The 18,641-nt window shown below is 43.8% G+C and overlaps 1 protein-coding gene across 1 annotated transcript in view; it reads right to left on the minus strand.

The window, feature by feature from the left end:
• Positions 1 to 14,106, minus strand: part of plppr4a (phospholipid phosphatase related 4a) — a gene marked incomplete at both ends in the record, with an annotated part of 32,450 nt that extends 18,344 nt beyond the window's left edge. Inside the window, 4 exon segments of the mRNA XM_083991017.1 lie at positions 1,904 to 2,099; positions 2,180 to 2,309; positions 3,030 to 3,215; positions 14,023 to 14,106. Of these exon segments, the coding sequence (XP_083847143.1) occupies positions 1,904 to 2,099; positions 2,180 to 2,309; positions 3,030 to 3,215; positions 14,023 to 14,106 (596 nt within the window).
• Between the last annotated feature and the right edge of the window lie 4,535 nt (positions 14,107 to 18,641).

Below are 18,641 nucleotides of genomic sequence, written 5' to 3' on the forward strand. Positions count from 1 at the left end.
TGAGTGATATATTTGTGTTAATATAAGTCTTAAATAGTTATATCTTCCGACAGCAATCACTTACATAGAGTGTTTGGACTGAAACACGGGTCTCTCAGTCCCTCTGCTCTGCTCTGAGCCGAAGAGAAAACATTTATCGTATCCTACAGTTTTTATCCAATGAGGAGAGAGAACAGCATGCAGGGCTGTGTGTGCAGCCAAGGAACGCCGTGAATGTGGTGACGTAGCGACGAGGACTGTTATGGTGCGTTCAAGGAAACTCGTATTTGTCCGACCGTGAAGTGGTACCAGTTCGATCTGGTACGAGTTCACCGGTCGGAAGTTACGAGTGGCCTTATAGTGACTTTCACCGGTAAAACAGGTCGGAAAAACACGAGTGGGTTGCCTGGAACGCTACAAAGTCGTAAGTTGTGACTTGAAGCTGTAATTTACGATTTCAAAAGCCTGCCTGGAACGCAGCATTAGCGAAAACGACCGGATCACTCACTTCTGCTTTAACCTTTGTCTTGTGTTAGCTTTCTGCTAGCATCTATGGTGTTAGGGTCAGTTTTAACCCGTGTTTTAAATCAGCTGTAAAATACACTAAAAACTTTTTTTTTTTTCATCAAGTTTGTTTTTCATCTCTTGTTTACATTGTTAGGCTTCCTTATCCATGAAAATGTTGGTTTTAATATTTTTGGTCTGGGCCCCTGGGCCTATTTTGTCAGTATACCTCTTGTCTTCAATGTAACCTTCCTCTTGTCAGCTTTCTGCTACCATCTCTTGTGTTAGGGTTGGTTCTGACCCGAGTCTTAAATCAGCTGTAAAATACATTAAAAACAATTATTTATCATCCCATTTGTTTCTCATATCTTGGTTATGTTGTTAGGTTTCCTTATCCATGAAAAGGCTGGTTTTGCACTTATGATTTCAGTTTTAACTCATTATTGTTTTTATCATTTTAACCTGGGTCAAAACCGACACTAACTACACAAATGTCATCATTTTAAGTTAACCAGGTTTAAATAGAGGTTCCTGACAAAGTCAAAAAGCCTCAATGCAGGGGCGGTGTTTGGCTCAATGGTAGAGTGCCCCATGTGTTGAGGCTATCGGCCCTCACTGCAGGTTAGCCTCGTAAACCAGCCTCTCCTGGAAATGCAATTCATTTCATTTCTGAGGGAGAGTCTGGCCTCATTGCCGCTGTAAGCGTTTGGCCTGAAACCCTCAGAAGGCCGAGCCAATCAGCGTCGCGGCTGTGATTGACACAGCACGTTGGCCAATCAGGCCGACTGGTGCAAAGCCCCGTCACTACACCAACTTGCTGATTGGCTGAATGGGGTTGTCTGTCAACGCTACTACTCCCGCCCAGCTCCCACCCACCCCAAACGCTTACAGGGGGAATGAGGCCAGACTCTCCCTCAGAAATGAAATTAAATGCATTTCCGCGAGAGGCTGCTTTACGAGGCTACCTGCAGCTGGCCCCGGTTCGAATCCTGCGTCGAGCGGCCCTGTCCTGCGTGTCATCCCCTCCCTCTCTGCCTCCCATTTCCTGCTTCTCTCTCAACTCTCCTGTCCATTAAAGGCAAAAAAGCCTGAAAAAATATACTTAAAAAAAAAAAAAAATCCTTGACGCAATATACAAATTTATGTGGTACTCTTTTGCATTAAAAACCTAAAAACGGGTCAGTGTTGACCGTAACATAAGAGCAAGGTTAAAGTCAGCACGAGGGAGATCTGGATCTGGTCTGGATGTAGAACTGAGCTACAGGAAGATTACAGCCTGTATCAGCGTGCTTGCTAAAACTAGACATGACAAAATGTTCTGCAGACACACACACTAACTCAGCACACCCACACACATCCTCTAGCACAGTCAATAGTTCCCTCGCACAATCCCACATTGACTCAGTGGAGGGAGACTCACCTCCCAGCATTGATGAGGCCCATGTCCTGTCCAGAGCAGATATCATCCAGAATGAAAGATTCATCACAGCTGGACAGGTTGATGTGGGTCAGGTTGGGTTTGCACACATCCAGCCAGTAGGGGGCGTGTTGACCGGTGGACAGCTGGAGGATGTCGGTTATCAGTGCTGTCACACACAGGCCAAAGATATGGACACCTAGGAGCAACAGTGATGTTAATGTGTGTTTCTGTTACAGTGCACAGTCAGCTGTGGCTGTGATTGGTGTGTCCTCCCACCTATGAAGCGCACGGCTCTGCGGATGTAGGAGTTAAAATTACAGCCTGCAGCGTTGATGTTGGCCTCGGTCTGTGTGGCTGACGACCTCCTGGACAGATAGCAGTAGAGGATGGCCTCTCCGATCAGGATCTACACACACACACACACATGCACACATACTTCACTGTTGAGGCCTCTGTCATTTTCATGCACAGACTATTCCCCCTGACATCCTCCTCCATGAACTTGATGTTACTGTTCACTTTTAAGAGGTTCATGTTTGAAACTGGACCTGACCTGAACCCTTTCAGATCTGAAGTGCACCCCACCCCGATTGAGCCAGCTTGTTGAGCAGCCTTCACCTGTCAGTGCTGCGCTGCAGAACAGCTCCTCTGATTGGTGTTAGGCGCCGGCTGGGTGTTGGATCTAGTGAGATGTGCCTTTCTTTTACTGACCACAGCAGCACCAGGTGCGGGTTTACGTCCACACACAAAGAAATCTTATCTTATTGAACCAACTGTTAAGTGTAAGATCATTCATTGAATAATGGGCACATTTCTAAATGATGTTTGCTAGAGGATGATTATTTTACCATTGAAACACTGATTAATGTAGATTTTGACATTGTTGTTGCAAGATCTTCCAAACACCTGAAGCCAACTGAGCAGTGAGGATGATCAGAGGGGGAGTAGCTACTGTGGTAGAAAGCCAAAGTGTGCTTCTTTTAATGATATCTTGCATTTCTTATCTAAACAACGCCAAACTCTGCACAGCACTCAGTTGTACCATTAGCAGGACAGACAGACAGACAGACAGACGTCATTTTTTGAGCGGTCCAGAGTAGCAATAAGGAGCTGTAAGTTTACTTACAGTGACGGTTGGAGCAGCAAATGCCAAACTGAAGAGCAGAGGTAGTGGGCAGACTTCCTGCTTGGGCAGGATGTAGGGCAGAGAGAGACTGCGGTCATTACAGCTGTACCCAGAATGCACCGGTTGGAATATATCTGTCAGCTCCAGGAAGTAAAGACTGACGACTGAGGAGGCCAGGATAGGGAGCTGCAGAGAGGAATGAAGAACAGGACACAAGATATCAATATGAGTATGTATCACCAGGATGATGAGTAAATACAAGGACTGCTCAGTACTGGTGCTGATAAGACTGATCATTGATAGACTGATATTTAATACCAGCCTCTGGAGCTGGACAGTCCTGAAAACTCTGACTGAAGCCCTGAGTCCTGAGCCCTCACAGACCTGAGTGGGCTTGGAATTGTATAAATACTGGTGAAACTAGGTGTATAGTGAAACCTATGCTTGCATTCTGATTCTTCTAAGGCCATGTATTATGTACCATCCTAAATCCTTGTCATGTTATAACCCCTATGCAGTGTCACAACGCTATGAACTGTGGGAAATTACCTCGAGCAAAGTCTGCAGAGCTGCAGACTTTTGGAAAGGCTTCATTAAGGGCTAGAAAAAATTCTGCCTAGAGCCCTCATGCACTTGATGATTTCATAGTGGGACAGGCCTAAGCCCTCACGCACTCCGCTCCTCAAAGTCTCTGAGTGTGGACTGAGATTGAGCTTCAGAGCATCCAGGTTTCACACTCAGCTGTGACAACACTGGCACCAAATAAGGCCAGAAATACTCATTTGAATGCTGAAATGAACATTTAAACATGGACACAGGAAAAAAGCTATGACAAGACTAGGTCAAAACCCAGTCTGTGTCTGGACCCACTATTTATAACTGCACCGTCGTCAGACAAAATCAGCTGGATTTACTGTGATAGTTGGGTACAGTATACCTTACTTTAAAGTTATTGTTGAAAGAGAAAACTGAAACTGAAGAGAGAGAGAGAGAGAGAGAGAGAGAAAGAACATGTCATGTCACATAACAAGGAGCCAGAGCAGGCCACACAAATCTAAACCCTTATAGCACGCTCTACCAGGAAAACTACTGATACACACACTTGAATGTAATCAGACACATTTCCTTTTTTGTATCTGTGTAGTTTAGGATCCATAATCATTTAGTCATTTAGTACTTCAACGGTGATTATTGAGTTCCAGTCAGTCTCTAGTTGTCATTGTTGAGTCTTTCAGAATTTCAGCATTCAACAGTTATACAGTAATGAACTACTATGCATGTGGCTCAATGAATAGATAAACAATCTCTGTGCAGTTGAGAAGTCCAAACAGTTTTGTCATATGTAACAGATCAGTGTTCAGTGTGTTCAGTCAATTACCAGCATAAAAGTGAAACAAATAGCGCATGGCTTCAGCTGCATAAATGTGTGGAATTGTTGTTGTGATGTTAGGATGTGATGTAAATGTTGGATATCACCCGCGGCAACACGTTTCAGCTATAGGTTAAACAGTTAAAGACGATAAACAAATAAAGAATTCCTACCTAAAATCGACAGTGACTGTTAGCTGCAGCCATACGCAGCAGAGCTGAGAGCCAGATCATTACCTCACAACGATCATCAAACCCTGCACAGATGCATCATAAAAATCCTTGGTAATATGTTCTCTTCATTTTATTGCGATGTACTAGCAAGATTACAAATTGCAAAATGATGGGTATGATAAAAGTGGCTGTTTATGGAGTTACAGACCCCACTGAGCCTCACTTCTCTCTTCTTCTCTCTGCTACATGATCTGACTAGCTGCCTGAGGTGCCCACATTACTGCAGAGAGCTATGTAAAGACCTGTTATTGACTATGGTCTGTCTCCACAGCCTGCAGGCCAGGGTTATCCAGCAGAAATCCAGCTCTTATCCTCTGAGCAAATCAACATACAGGGATGTACAAGGATGTGCATTTCTAATTTTATAACAATATTAAGAGCAGGCATGGGCAAACTATGGCCCGCGGGCCAAATACAGCCAGTTGGGCTTTTTAATCCGGTTCGTCAAGTCTTGGTACAAAATTGTCCAAATTATAGCAAAGACCACAAACTTTGATGCACTGGGAAAAAGGGCTTTTACATGTCCTTTATATTAGTTCACACAAACACTCTCCATCCATCTGATACTGGCCCATCCGTCAAATTGTATATCACATTGTGGCCCCCAAAAAGGGGAATAAAGGGGAACTATGCAGTCCCTTTTCCTGTGTGTTGCTAACCCTCCTCCTGTCCATGTGCATTTGATACAACAAAGCCGGCAAGAAATCCACAAAAAACAAAAAAAATACCTCTCAATCTCCGATTGAGGTCGGGTTGCTGATCGGCATAAGTCATAGACATTCAATAAAGCATTTTAATCTTATCGGTTAACAGCAACTTAACTAGCTTAACAACACAGCTTCATGGATCTATTACGTAACGCTATACGGAAGCCTGTGAGGGCGCACAGAGAGACGGAGGAAACGTTAATAAAAAATAGATTTTTGAAGTTTATGAATCGATCCAGAATCGAACCAGAGTCGATTTTTTCACCCACCCTCATTATGATGTGTATATCTGTGTAGTCTTATTTGTCATAAACAAGAGATTACAGGTTAGGTTACAGGACACGTTTGTGTGGCGGTGCTGCAGAGACGAGAGCTGGAACCCAGGAAGAATAGTTGATGTAAACTACATCAGCTAATGGAGATCCAAATCAAATCAAATCAAATCAAGCTGAGACACCGGGTCGGAGGCTCTGGTCTTACAAGGTTGGTTTTCAGCCAAGAGATGCTAGGTAGAAGGCAGAGAGCCTCCATTCTCCCTGGAACTAGTTACAAGTCATTGATTTAACCAGCACTAGGACTCTATGTTTAATTAATTATTAGCAGAGTTAAGATAGAAAGCCTGCACAGTAGAAGATGACACGGGTCCCATCCCACTCCTACAAAATGACTCCTGTCCCATGTCACTCCTCCAGAACGACTCCTTTCCCCCCAAGTCTCACATGTTGTACAGAGACAACACTCTGGCCTGTTGTGTTGATTTACCCAGCTTCACTACAGAACCTGAGGACACAGGGAAGAAGAAAGATGGAGGACCGGTTCTGCTTGTGAACAACAGGTGGTGCAACCCTGGTCAGGAGAGGATCAGGACATTGAACCATTTAGTATTTAAACAGGAAGGACCCCAGTCCTGTGGAAGACATCAGGTCTTCCAGTGCCTAAAGACCAGCTGAGATCATAGACTACCAACCACTGGCCTTCATATCACTCTCCATCTTGTGAAGCCACAAGATGAACATGCACCAGACCCTCTGTTTGCTATTTCACGGCTTCAGTTCATTTCAGATTAGAGATGTGTACAAGCCAACGGCAGTATGAACTAACACAGCAGACTTCTTCAGTGTGATCAAGGCCATTGATGGATCCAAGGCCTTTTTGCTCTCACAGACGATGAATGACCACGTTTACGTTGCTGCCAGTAGATGGAAAATGCTACAGAAAATGACTTTGCTTTCTAATGAATGAAGTCATAGTACTGAATCTGAATCCAAACAAATCCATCAGTTACGTCTCAGCCTCTTTTTGAATCTTTTCTTCTGGCACCTCAAGCTGAACTCTCTGACTAGATTTACTTGCAGATGACTGAACGAACCACTCTCAGCTCAGTTAAGACATACAGTGTGTTACATAAATTGTTGTCTCAAACAAACTCTGGGCCTAGTCCACGCCAGAGATGAAAAGGAATAGAAAATGTTGTCACGATAATAAAGAACAAATGGCATTATCTGTATTATCTTGCTGAAAATGTTCATTAAGTAACAAAACACAACCTGAAATCACTTCACTGAGTGAATATTAGCTGGTAAACATCAGAATAAAAACATCTCCTATACATCTATGTCATAATGGGGAACCAGTAGCAGTGCTGGGTTTGGCTGCTGCATGTCCACTCTGCTAACAAAGGAATATTATATTTTTCCTCTGTGATGTGACTTCCTGGTCACTGGAGACACCTGTCACCTGCTCAGTGTGGTGCTGTTAGGAAGCAGGAGCTGCAGCTGTTTCTCTCCATCTGTCTGCAGCATTAAAACAGTCTTGTAGCAGGTACATACACTCAGTCATACTAAAACTCACTAACTTTGGTGTAAAAAGTCTGCTCTACTGCAGTGTTTCTCAACTAGGGTACTCAGACCCCTAGTGGTATTGCAAGGGGTCCTTCAAACGATACAATATCATTTTATTGATGACCCACACAGACATTTATCATTTTTATTTTACTTAAAGGGACGAGTATTTGTATTTGGTTATAAAAAAAAAGTCTCATATTAATGTGGATGAATCTATGTTACCACTTGTTAATGGGTCCATTTTCGATAAATATATTGTTTTGTCTTTATCATTATTTTGTTATTATTTAGTGGTCGGCTCGCCCAGCATTTCCTACTTTCGGTTTCGTGGACGCTGCCCGGAGGGTCATGGGAATAACGCCGCCGGATCACGACTGACCAGAAAAAGACGTGTGTGGTACGTCATGTTTACATTACAGATAGGCCGATTATCGGCACGACTGATAATATTCAGCATTTTTACGATAATCGGTATCGGCTGTTTTTATCACTGATAAGAAAACCGATAAAATAAATGTATTTTAAAACGCTCCTTTGGCTCTGATGCCGCGGTCTCTCTAAGTCACCACTCTTGGCTGTGTAGCAATGTCTTTTAAAGGGATAGTTCGGGTTTTTTGATATGAATCTATATGGCATCCCCATCATCAGTTACGTGCTGTGACGGTGACTTTCCCCGGACTGTGTCCCGTGAGCGGAGTTCCGGCCTGGTTTCGGTGCTGACGAATGTAGTCCGGCTAGTTGGCTGGGGTCACGAAAATAAAGCGTTTTTCTTCTCAAAACAATATGCATTCAAAAGAGTGATACATTTGCATCACAAAACCGTTGTCCACGAAAAAGTCTGACCTCGCAATCGCTTGGCGCTATTTTCTCTCCCTCCGTATCACTGCGCGCTGCCGCCTGTAGACGGCCGTGCGCGTTTCTATCAGCTGTTTCACGGAGTTTACTGCTCGGATAGTTCACATAAACATATCTGATTATGACACAAGTGATGAAGCCATGGAGTTAGGTAAAGAGGTGGGTGATCGTTGCAGCGCAGTTCATGGTGGAAGATCAGACCTACAAACATACACAGACAGACAGCGTGCATCACCTGCACCGGACGGTGCTGCTGGAAAAAAAAAAAAGAAAAAAAAAAAAAGAACGGCACTACTCTCCAGCCAGCTGACGTGCAGCTCACCTGCGGCTCGCCTGCAGCTGTCAGAGGAGCCTCAGATCTTCCATAACGGACTGCGCTGCATTACTGATCATCACCCTGTCCGTCACAGCTACAGCTGTGGTCTAACTTCAGCTTGTCACTTCCCTGTCCCTCCTCTCTCTGTCTGCTCGTTTTAACTCCATCTGACGAAGTTCAGCATCACATCAGGTTCATAAAGCTCTCCATTTAGCTCTGTGCTAAAACAAGGGATGGCTTCATCACTTGTGTCATAATCAGATATGTTTATGTGAACTATCCGAGCAGTAAACTCCGTGAAACAGCTGATAGAAACGCGCACAGCCGTCTACAGGCGGCAGCGCGCAGTGATACGGAGGGAGAGAAAATAGCGCCAAGCGATTGCGAGGTCAGACTTTTTCGTGGACAACGGTTTTGTGATGCAAATGTATCACTCTTTTGAATGCATATTGTTTTGAGAAGAAAAACGCTTTATTTTCGTGACCCCAGCCAACTAGCCGGACTACATTCGTCAGCACCGAAACCAGGCCGGAACTCCGCTCACGGGACACAGTCCGGGGAAAGTCACCGTCACAGCACGTAACTGATGATGGGGATGCCATATAGATTCATATCAAAAGACCCGAACTATCCCTTTAACACAGATTTTAAAACAAACTAACAATATACTGAATTCAGTCTAATTCCAGGTGTGTTATTCTAGATTCTGACATAAATACATGAATGTGACATGACATGAATATCGGTTCTAAAAATAGGTTAGAATAGAATAGAATGTCTTTATTGTCTTTGCAACATGCACAAAGAAATTGAGAGGTCCATCCTCCCCCTAGGTGTCAATAAGTAAAAGAAAAAGAAGAAAAGCAAACACACAGGTAAAAAAAAATCAACAAGCGCACCATATTCACATTCAATCAATAAATATAAATAAATACAGCTCTATTATTTTCAGTCAGTTAGTTGGCTGCGTTTAGTGCAGTTATAGCTCTTGTATAAAAACTGTTTCTCAGTCTGACTCTAGACTTTAAGGTCCTGAACCGTCTGCCAGGGGGCAGCAGTTTCCTTGATTACTAATAATCAGTATTGGCCCTAAAAAAAATCATATCGGTCAATCCTTACTTAAAGCAGAAGTAAGCGGAATGTTTGTGTTAATATAAGTCTTAAATAGTTATATCTTCCGACGGCAATCACTTCTATAGAGTGTTTGATCTGAAACACGGGTCTGTCAGTCACTCTGCTCTGCTGTAAGCTGAGGAGAAAACTTTCCTTGTATCCTACAACCTTTATCCAATGAGGAGAGAGAACGGCATAAAGGGGCGGTCCTCTCTGTGTGTGCAGCCAAGGGATGCACGTGAATGTGGTGACGTAGGGACGAGGACCAATAGATCCATGACGAGGGCAGGGACTGCTAACTCCATCGGCTGACAAAAAGTTAACCAAAACGACCGGATCGCTTAGGCTACTTCTGCTTTAACATGACTCCTGATTGTAAAAATGAAACTCTGAGAAGTAATGCTAAACTTCCACAGTGGAGATACACATATGCCGTACTTGTGTACGGCGGTTATTTGTAGAGAAACACTGCCCAGCTGATTACAGGAGCCTTTTGAGCTGGTGAACTGAAAGCAGTGTTAATGTGAGACTGGACACACTGCAGAGTGTTTGATAGTAGTCATTAGTCCCAGCACAACTGACACGGGGCCAGTTTTCTGGGTTCTTTGGCTTGGAGGGGATGGTGACTCAAATGTGAGCGCTGTTTTTAACTCAGTAGGAATCTGCCTCGTATTGCTCAACAGACAGTTGCTGGTGTTTTCCTGGTGGCATGTACCAAGAGGTACAGTTGTGCCGGCACAGACAGCACTGACCAACTGTCCTTTCATTAACGCTTTTTTTCTGTTAGTTGTTGTTATTGTTGTTTCTGTTTATGTTTGTTATATTTGATGTACTGCATATGTAAAACAAATATATACAGTATATACATACTAACATTTTACCCTCAATAAACATTAATTCTGGACTACATGCTTATAATATTATATAACTTAATTCTCAAAATGTAAGATGTATCTCTCTTTAATGTGCCCTGATACTTTGTTGTTGTTGTTGAGTCCTGCCGTGCCTCTATTAGTGATAACAATCAGACAGTGGTGAATGCAAACAACAGTTACTCCTCCATTTTGTTTAGTCTCCTTGGACACAGAAACATTGCTGAATATGAAGAGTGCATGGCTCAAAACCAGAGACCAATAAGTGCTGAAGTAATTGTTAGGTAAAAGCTCTTCATTCCCGAGATGGGATTTATTCATGGAATAGTTCAAAGCTAATTATTCTCTAGTGTTGTGTATTTTATTGTGTTTTGGGCTGCATCTGTCCTGAGGCTTGTAAAATAAAGAGGTAGACGTCTCTTTTCCAGTGTGATAGACCTGCCAGAGTCCACTGTCAGCAGATATTCTGCCACATAAGCAATGCTACTCCCACTGTAATGATGTCCTGCCACATCTGCTTGATATTTTGTTAGAACTGTGAGAAAAACTGTTCATCATGTGTATTGAATTACTGTCCTAGAACTAAACCAGGCTCTGCTCCAGCCATAACACAGCAGACTGTGCACAGATGTAAACACACACACACTGCACATGGCTGTATCATCAACTGAATCCAGTCAATGCTTTATGTAACAAATGATAACATGCTGTATCGCTCCCTTAATCATCCAGGGTGGACCGTATCTGCATATCTGATGGAGTGAGCACACATCATGGCCACTGTGTGCACATACAGGGAGCCAGGCTGCAGCAGGGCTGTTTTTCTCCTCTTAACATCTCTCTAGCCCTGAACACACAGATATAAAAATACACCCCATTCAGAGGGCCATGTTGCCTAGCAGCCAGTTAGTGGGTAGGATGGTGTGATTGTGCAAGAAAGAAATTGTTGCCAACACAGAGCAGCTCTGTCAGGAAGATGAAGGGAAGATGAGTAGTAATTATGATACATTCTCAGTGTAACACAGTAAATACTGATGTGTTTCTCACCATATTTCACAATAGCGTTGGTTTTGGAAAAAGAGGCCAAACTGAAGCTATTCTTAATCAGGCACGGACCGACATTTAAGAAAATAATGCTTCCTCACACACTACAGGACAGAAGGAGAAATGTACGTGATCTCATCTCACATGTCATAAAGTACCTTTACCTTTACCATGTAAACTAAATGGAGAATGCCATGCAACAACTTGCTGTGATGTAGAAAAAGAAATATTGGAATGAGAGAATGGATGAGGAAATGGTTGGTGAGATGCAGTGAACATGTGACAATTTAAATAGTCAACAATGTGAGGTAATCCAGCAACATCTTTAGGGACAGCTACGACATGATGCAATGAGGCAGATCCACCGTCAACACTTCCTGCTGCAGCTGGCAGGACACTCACTGTCTTTTGTCTTAGATTCAGTTATACTATTAGTAGTTCATGGATTATGAGTATATTTGTTAAAGATTAATGTGACAGATCCAGTTTAATCATAGACATAAATGTTAGTGACCACTGACCAGCAACATGCTGAGGCAGTCACACTTAGAAGCTGGCCAGGCTCATGTTTCATGGCGCTGTCCGTGGTGCTGAAGTAACAGACGCATTTTTAAAAACTCCACATCTCATATATCATATAAAAGCCATGAATCAAGTTCTCTTGGGTAAGACGTAGAGTAGTAGAAGAGGTGAAACATGTTTCCTAATGATCTTTGATGTCACTACCACAGCTATGCCTTGGAATGTATATGAGCGCCGTTGCTGTCACTTCAACCATCACTGCGTAAGTCACTAATGTCAGCATCAAGTGCTATAATATTTACTGCAGATGAGCAACACTTTCAGCAAGAGGTGTGCAGTGATCACAGGACAGTATGAACAGTTTCACTGTTGGATGTTGAGAACATGACGCAGGTCAGACTTCTTCCCACAGTCACTAATTGGCCACTATAAATTGCCCATAGGTGTGAATGTGTGTGTGTGTGAGGTTAATTTGTCTCAATACGTTTGTCCTGTGATAGACACTGCTGACCTGTGTCCCGCCCTCTCCCCATGTCTGCTAGGATGTGGATAGCATTACCATGCATGAATAAGTGGTATTGACAATGGATGGATGGATGGATGGATGTTTTCTTGCGTGTTATTCAATTTAGATTGACACAATCAATACATCCTGTCTGTCTTAGACTCCTTTTTTCTAATTAACCATCTACATTTAGTGATGAACAACCAGATACAGCTAACTGGATATATTTCGTTGCTTCAAAAGAAGTAGCAGAGTATCATGATTCATGAAACACTACACCATTTAATTCACACCATTCAAATCATATGGAAGTCAGACTCCAGGTTCTACGATTGGGATGGTGAACTGAGCCTGGCAGTACATCATAATATACAATGTATACATGCACATAAACATCTGGTTAACGCTCATTTAAATGTCAATCAGTCCATCCATCCATCCATCCATCCATCCATCTTTCCTTCCTTCCATACCACTTATCTGTGTGAGGTTGCCAATCTAGGTAGGGAGCCAATCCCAGCAGCTCAGCAAGGTACATTCTCAACTATGCCTAAGAATATCAACCTATCCTGTCAGTGAGAAGGCAGGAAAATGTAAATGTAGGTTATATGATATCCAAACATATTTTATATTCCAAAGAGCCAAAACTACTACACAATTATATATATACTGTATTATACAATTAATATTAAAAATCAGTGGCAGTGTATTAAACGTTGCACATCCTCAGGCCTAGAGAGAGGCTGCTCCACAGTCTGGGGGCGGATGATCTAAATGCAGCATCATATAAGCTTTAGTCCTGGAATAAGGAACAATTACTGGGAGAGAATCAGTGGAACACGGTGATCTGTCAGAGACACGCTACACTGTGGCTGACAGGTTCTTCATATGATGATTGGACGCATATAGTCTGGAAACTATGTCACTGTGGCATGAAACTGAAGGATGTCTCCAATCTTCACCCATCCAGGTGGTTCGACTGATGATACATGAATGACGTTGAGCTGCTACAGATAACAAGCTGTATAAATCTTTGCATCCTGCCACACAAAAATTTTGCTGTATGCACATGGAATCATAACATCCTGTGGAGACCGCAGTGTCACTGGCTACAAAAACAACTGGGTAAACAGGGATGAGGAGAATACAGATTCTCTGTATCACTGCTATCGTAGGCTACTGCATATGACTGTCTCATCGCTGTGTATCAACCATAACCTAATACTTCCTACATTATCATCAGCATAACCTGATTGTGGTATTCAGTGCGGTTGCTTGGCTTCCTGGGCTGCAGGCCACTAATAGTTATAAAAACATTAACATACTCTTGAGAAAGAGGCTGACCATCATCTGTCAGCACAAACCGCCCCTCTGTGCCGGCCCCACTAAAAAACCAGCTGCACCAAATACAGACCCAACCTGACTGAATGAGAGCACTGGAACCAAGGCCTGACAGACAGCCAGCAGTCAGCCACTGGGTCAGTCAGTCAGTGGATAAGCAGCTGACCAATCAATCAACCAGCCAATACACAGGCCATAGATGGATAGATAGATAGATAGATAGATAGATAGATAGATAGATAGATAGATAGATAGATAGATAGATAGATCACCTCTACAAAATAAAAGCATGGCAGCAGAGTGACGCTGTCCTTGGTCTCCTTCCCGCCTTTCAGCCGCTCCTTGGCACGAGACATCACGAACGGTTGGTGGTCTCTCCCGTTGCCGGGAGACAGGGAGCTGTACTTGATTCCCGTCCTAATTTTGGCGTAGTACCGACCGAGTCCTCCCAGGACCCTTAACAGCGGACCTCCATCGCACAGCGAGGTGAGCTGGAAGTGACGGTGTCCGTCAGTGTGATTAGACGGTTGTCGCCCCAATAATATGCGGTTTTGGGGGCTTCAGAAAAATGTGTCAGCGCTGAATTGCCACCAGCTCCCCCGGGTCTGTCGGTCCTGTGTGCGGACATGTGAACGCATCCTGCCGCAGCCTGAGCACCGTGCTGTGGGGGGAAGGACGGCTCCACTCCGGTCACCCCGTACCTCGGTATCGCTCCTTCTCTCCGGCTCCCCCAGCTCTGCTCTACTCTGCTCTGCTCTGCTGCAGCAGGTGATGCTGTTAAGGTGGCGAAGATACACCGACTCATTTCCTGTTAGGACTTTCAAAATAAACCCATTTCACAATTTCTCCGTATTCAGCACAATTGTAGGCTACGTGTTCAATCAACAGTTTTATTGACATTTGACCACCCCCGTGCAAACATAAGCAATTTCATCGGCTATTATTTACTGTACACTGGTGTTTCGCCTATATTTTAATGGTAAGATAACTAGAACATGATGACAGTATCCGGTCTTTTCAGGCTAACGTCTGCTAACTTGACATAAAACAGCAGACCAGGCACTGGAGGAGAGTTGAACTTAACGAGGTCGCACTCGGCACCTGTTTATCCATGCAAATATGTGTTTAGGATTAAGACATATCGTTGTGAATTGCTCTACTTAAGAGCTTGAGCGTAGTAGTCAATATAAATGATTAATTTAATTGACCAACTGTGATTTATTTCAAACATGCAGAAAAATAAAATGTTTTCGAAAGTTTTGGAGGATCACAAACCAAATCCCCTTCATCATTGCTTGTGGGCAATAGACTGTAAAAAGAATGGACATGCTGCGTTCGATTGCACTCGGAACTCGGAAAGATCCCGGTCGGAAAGTCCGACTTCCGAGGTAAATGCGTTTCATTGCGCAACCTCGGAAAACATGGCCGGCCACAGTAAGCTCATATCTTTCGAGCATCAAAAAGTACTGCTGGGGAAGAACATTAGCTGCTTGGGGGAGAGAGAGAAATAGAAACGCCACTTCTGCAACACACAGTCTTGAACGCACCAGAGAGGGGAATCCTGCATGTGTCACTATAGGGCTGTGCGATACTGCAAAATTTGGTATCGATCCAATACCAAGTAAATACAGGGCCAGTATTGCCGATACCGATACCGATACTTTTTACTACTACCATCTCTATATTTTTTTGTAGGTAGCATATCTATTTTTCAGTTCCAGTGAAATAATTCATTTAGTTTTATTTCAACTGGCTGAATATATTCCCTATGTGACTGTCTGAATAGTCTATTATTCAGTCTGCTAAATTACTGTGATGACCAATTACACTGAAAAATAACATTAGCCTATCTAATGCTGGAGATGACTAAATCTTACTTTCACTTCACTATAAGCTACCTGGACATTCATATATCCAAATGGCGCTCCTCTTCCGCTCTGCCATCATGCAGCCACAGCAGTGCGCTGCTTGCCTCGCAGTGAGTGAGTGGGGGGAGAGGAAAGGGGAGGGGCTAATTGAGCATGAGTGAAGTGAGAGAAGAGCGGTGTTGTACAGCCAGTCGGTCACTCTGTAAATGCCTGGAGTTGTACAGAAGAGAAACTGAAACTTAAGAATCGATCTCATCACACAAGTATCAATCAATACCCAATACCAACGTTAGTATCGATAGCCTACTATCGATATTTTAAATCGATCCGCCCACCCCTAGTGTCACAGCGAGCTGTGCAGATTCAACTCTTGCTGCAGTACGCATGGAACTAGGCTATATTCCCTTTTCCACAACTTCTCCCTTCTAGGTTGGAAAATAAATAGCCTAAATAAATAAATACCTCTCGCGGTGTGCGACGCCATATTGCTGTGACGTAATTCCGACCGACTCGGGCTGCTTGGATCCAACCCGAGTTCCCGAGTCGGAGTTCCGACTTCAAGGGCCGTTCTATTGCATTTTTCCGAGTTGGAGGTCGGATCTTTCCGAGTTCCGAGTGCAATCGAACGCAGCATTAGCATCCGTGAGGTCACCCATTGGTTTTGGGGAGTCGTTTTTGTGACTCAAATATGGCGGCCTGAACAGCGCCATGTTGGATTGGCCGGCCGAGAACCATGGATGTATAACCCGCCCACTGGCCTCGAAGCAGCTGTCCAGGAGCTGCTCGGACCTATCACTTGTAACAGTTGTAAATGTTCCTTTAAGAACGTAAGTGTGGCGGCGCCGGGACGTCATTGAGCGTCGCGCCGCGTTGTTTTGTTTTCAGTTGAGAAGAAGGCTACCCGATGAGTGGACGCCATTAGCTTACTGAGCTGGTTTCTCCCTATGGTTTCTCCTTTTTCTTCTTCTTAACTCAGCTAACAGTGAGTAAAGTGAGACCGCTTCTTTGTCATGTATGATAGTATGAAGTGTTCGGCTCAATAAAAGGGCAAGAGCGAAGTTCCAAGTGAACTATTTTTGTGGACATTACTGTTTTTCCTGCTCACACCACCGACTCCATGACCGACTCTCACTCACGAACTGTTACACACTCAACGTTTACGCGCCCTAATTGGCCAGAGTTTTAACCTAATAACAGTAAAACGGTAGAGTTAAAAAAAAAAATTCACCCCCCTCAGAGTGTGTGCGGGGGTAGAAACTATCGATTGAGACGAAAAAACGTTCTGACACCAGGCTTTTAACATGTTTATTGAGGATGTAAAGTTGGCGATTTTAACATGGGGGTCTATGGAGAATGCTCCCTTCTGACACCAGCCCCCAGAGGAATCCGAGGGGATTGCAGTTTTTTGAACGCGGAAGTGAGCTTCACTTCTCAGACCGACAACTGCCCCCTTGGGGCAATCAGAGGAAGTCGCAGTGGCACATTCCAGCACCCAGTGGCAGACATTGTAGCCAACCTGTTTGGCTTGAGCTGTTAAAATGAAGCTATGCAGCAGCAAATAGTAGTAGCCTAATGTATTATTGCTGTTATTTTGATATGTAGGGTCTGGATTTCATCTAAGCTACAGAGTGATTCATCTTCTTCATACTAAACCATACAGGGAAACCAAAACTAATCGATGGTTGTGACGTCATAAGTGTGCTAAAAACCTATTTTCCGCATGGGTAACGCGCATGAGTGTGAGTGAGCGCCCCCCTTCAGCACAACAGATCTTAGTAGCATTATGTGGGACACACAGGCCTCAGGACACAGCCATGAAACACGGTGATATGTTGAAGCCTCGGGCCGCTGCCTCCAACATGCTGTCAGTGTTCTGATGCACACTGGTCAGTCCCCGTCACAGGAACAGAGTCAGGCAGGCAAGGCAATTTTAAATAGCCAGTTTTTACAAACAGTTTGTCTCAAAGGGCTTTACATGGCATCATAACAACATCCTCTGCCCTTAGACCCTCACATCGACTGAGGAAAAACTCCATAGAAAACCCTTTTAACAGGGAAAACTTGGAGAAACCTCAGGGTGAGCAACAGAGGACCCAGGACGGACAGACGTGCAATAGATGTTGTATACAGACAAGAAAACAGTTTACAACAGAGAATATTGGAAATATGGAAATGTTAAGAGCTGATGAAGGCAGCTTCTGGTGGGAGGAAAGGCAGGGAGAGCAGGCCGGCTTAACAGCATGGGAAAGGGGGGGGGGGCACAAACAGCGCGATTTGATCTCAAAAGCCGGACCAGTAATATAATAGCATTATAACCTATAAATAATGACAACTCAAAAAAATTCTCTTTGCAAAGAATCACAGATGTCGAAATCCTTCATCAAAACATTATGAACGATCTGAAATTTCTTGAGAAAAATATGTGCAATTTCAACAATATTATGTTTCTTCTGTTTTCTATGTAGTTTTCACACTTGGCAAATTCATCCCGCGGGCCGGATTAGACACTCTGGTGGGCCGGTTTGGGCCTGCGGGCCATATGTTTGACAACCCTGGTCGACACTGTAAAAAAGATAATCGTTTGGGTTAAAATAAGGACTTCCTTGGCTTTGTTGTCATGGTTGCAGTATAAACTTTTGCTGCTTTCACATAGGAGTCAACATGCTCTCTGTGTCATTCATCCACACACAACATTCTGTACTTTCTCCTGTCATAATCACTATGGCCACTAGATGTCACCTAGCAACAAAACCTAACTACAGGTCATAATAATCTGCTGCACAAATGACATCTGGGCTGGACCTTTACAGGAGGGCAGTTGGAAATGTATGGCATAGAACTGATGAACACACACACACACACACACACACACACACACACACACACACACACACACACACACACACACACACACACACACACACACACACACACACACACACACACACACACACACACACACACACACACACACACACTCCATTCATCTCTCCCAATGCTTGTTGTATCTGACCAGGTCAATA

This window comes from Trachurus trachurus (genome assembly GCF_905171665.1).
Source record: "Trachurus trachurus genome assembly, chromosome: 17".
Lineage (NCBI taxonomy): Eukaryota > Metazoa > Chordata > Actinopteri > Carangiformes > Carangidae > Trachurus > Trachurus trachurus.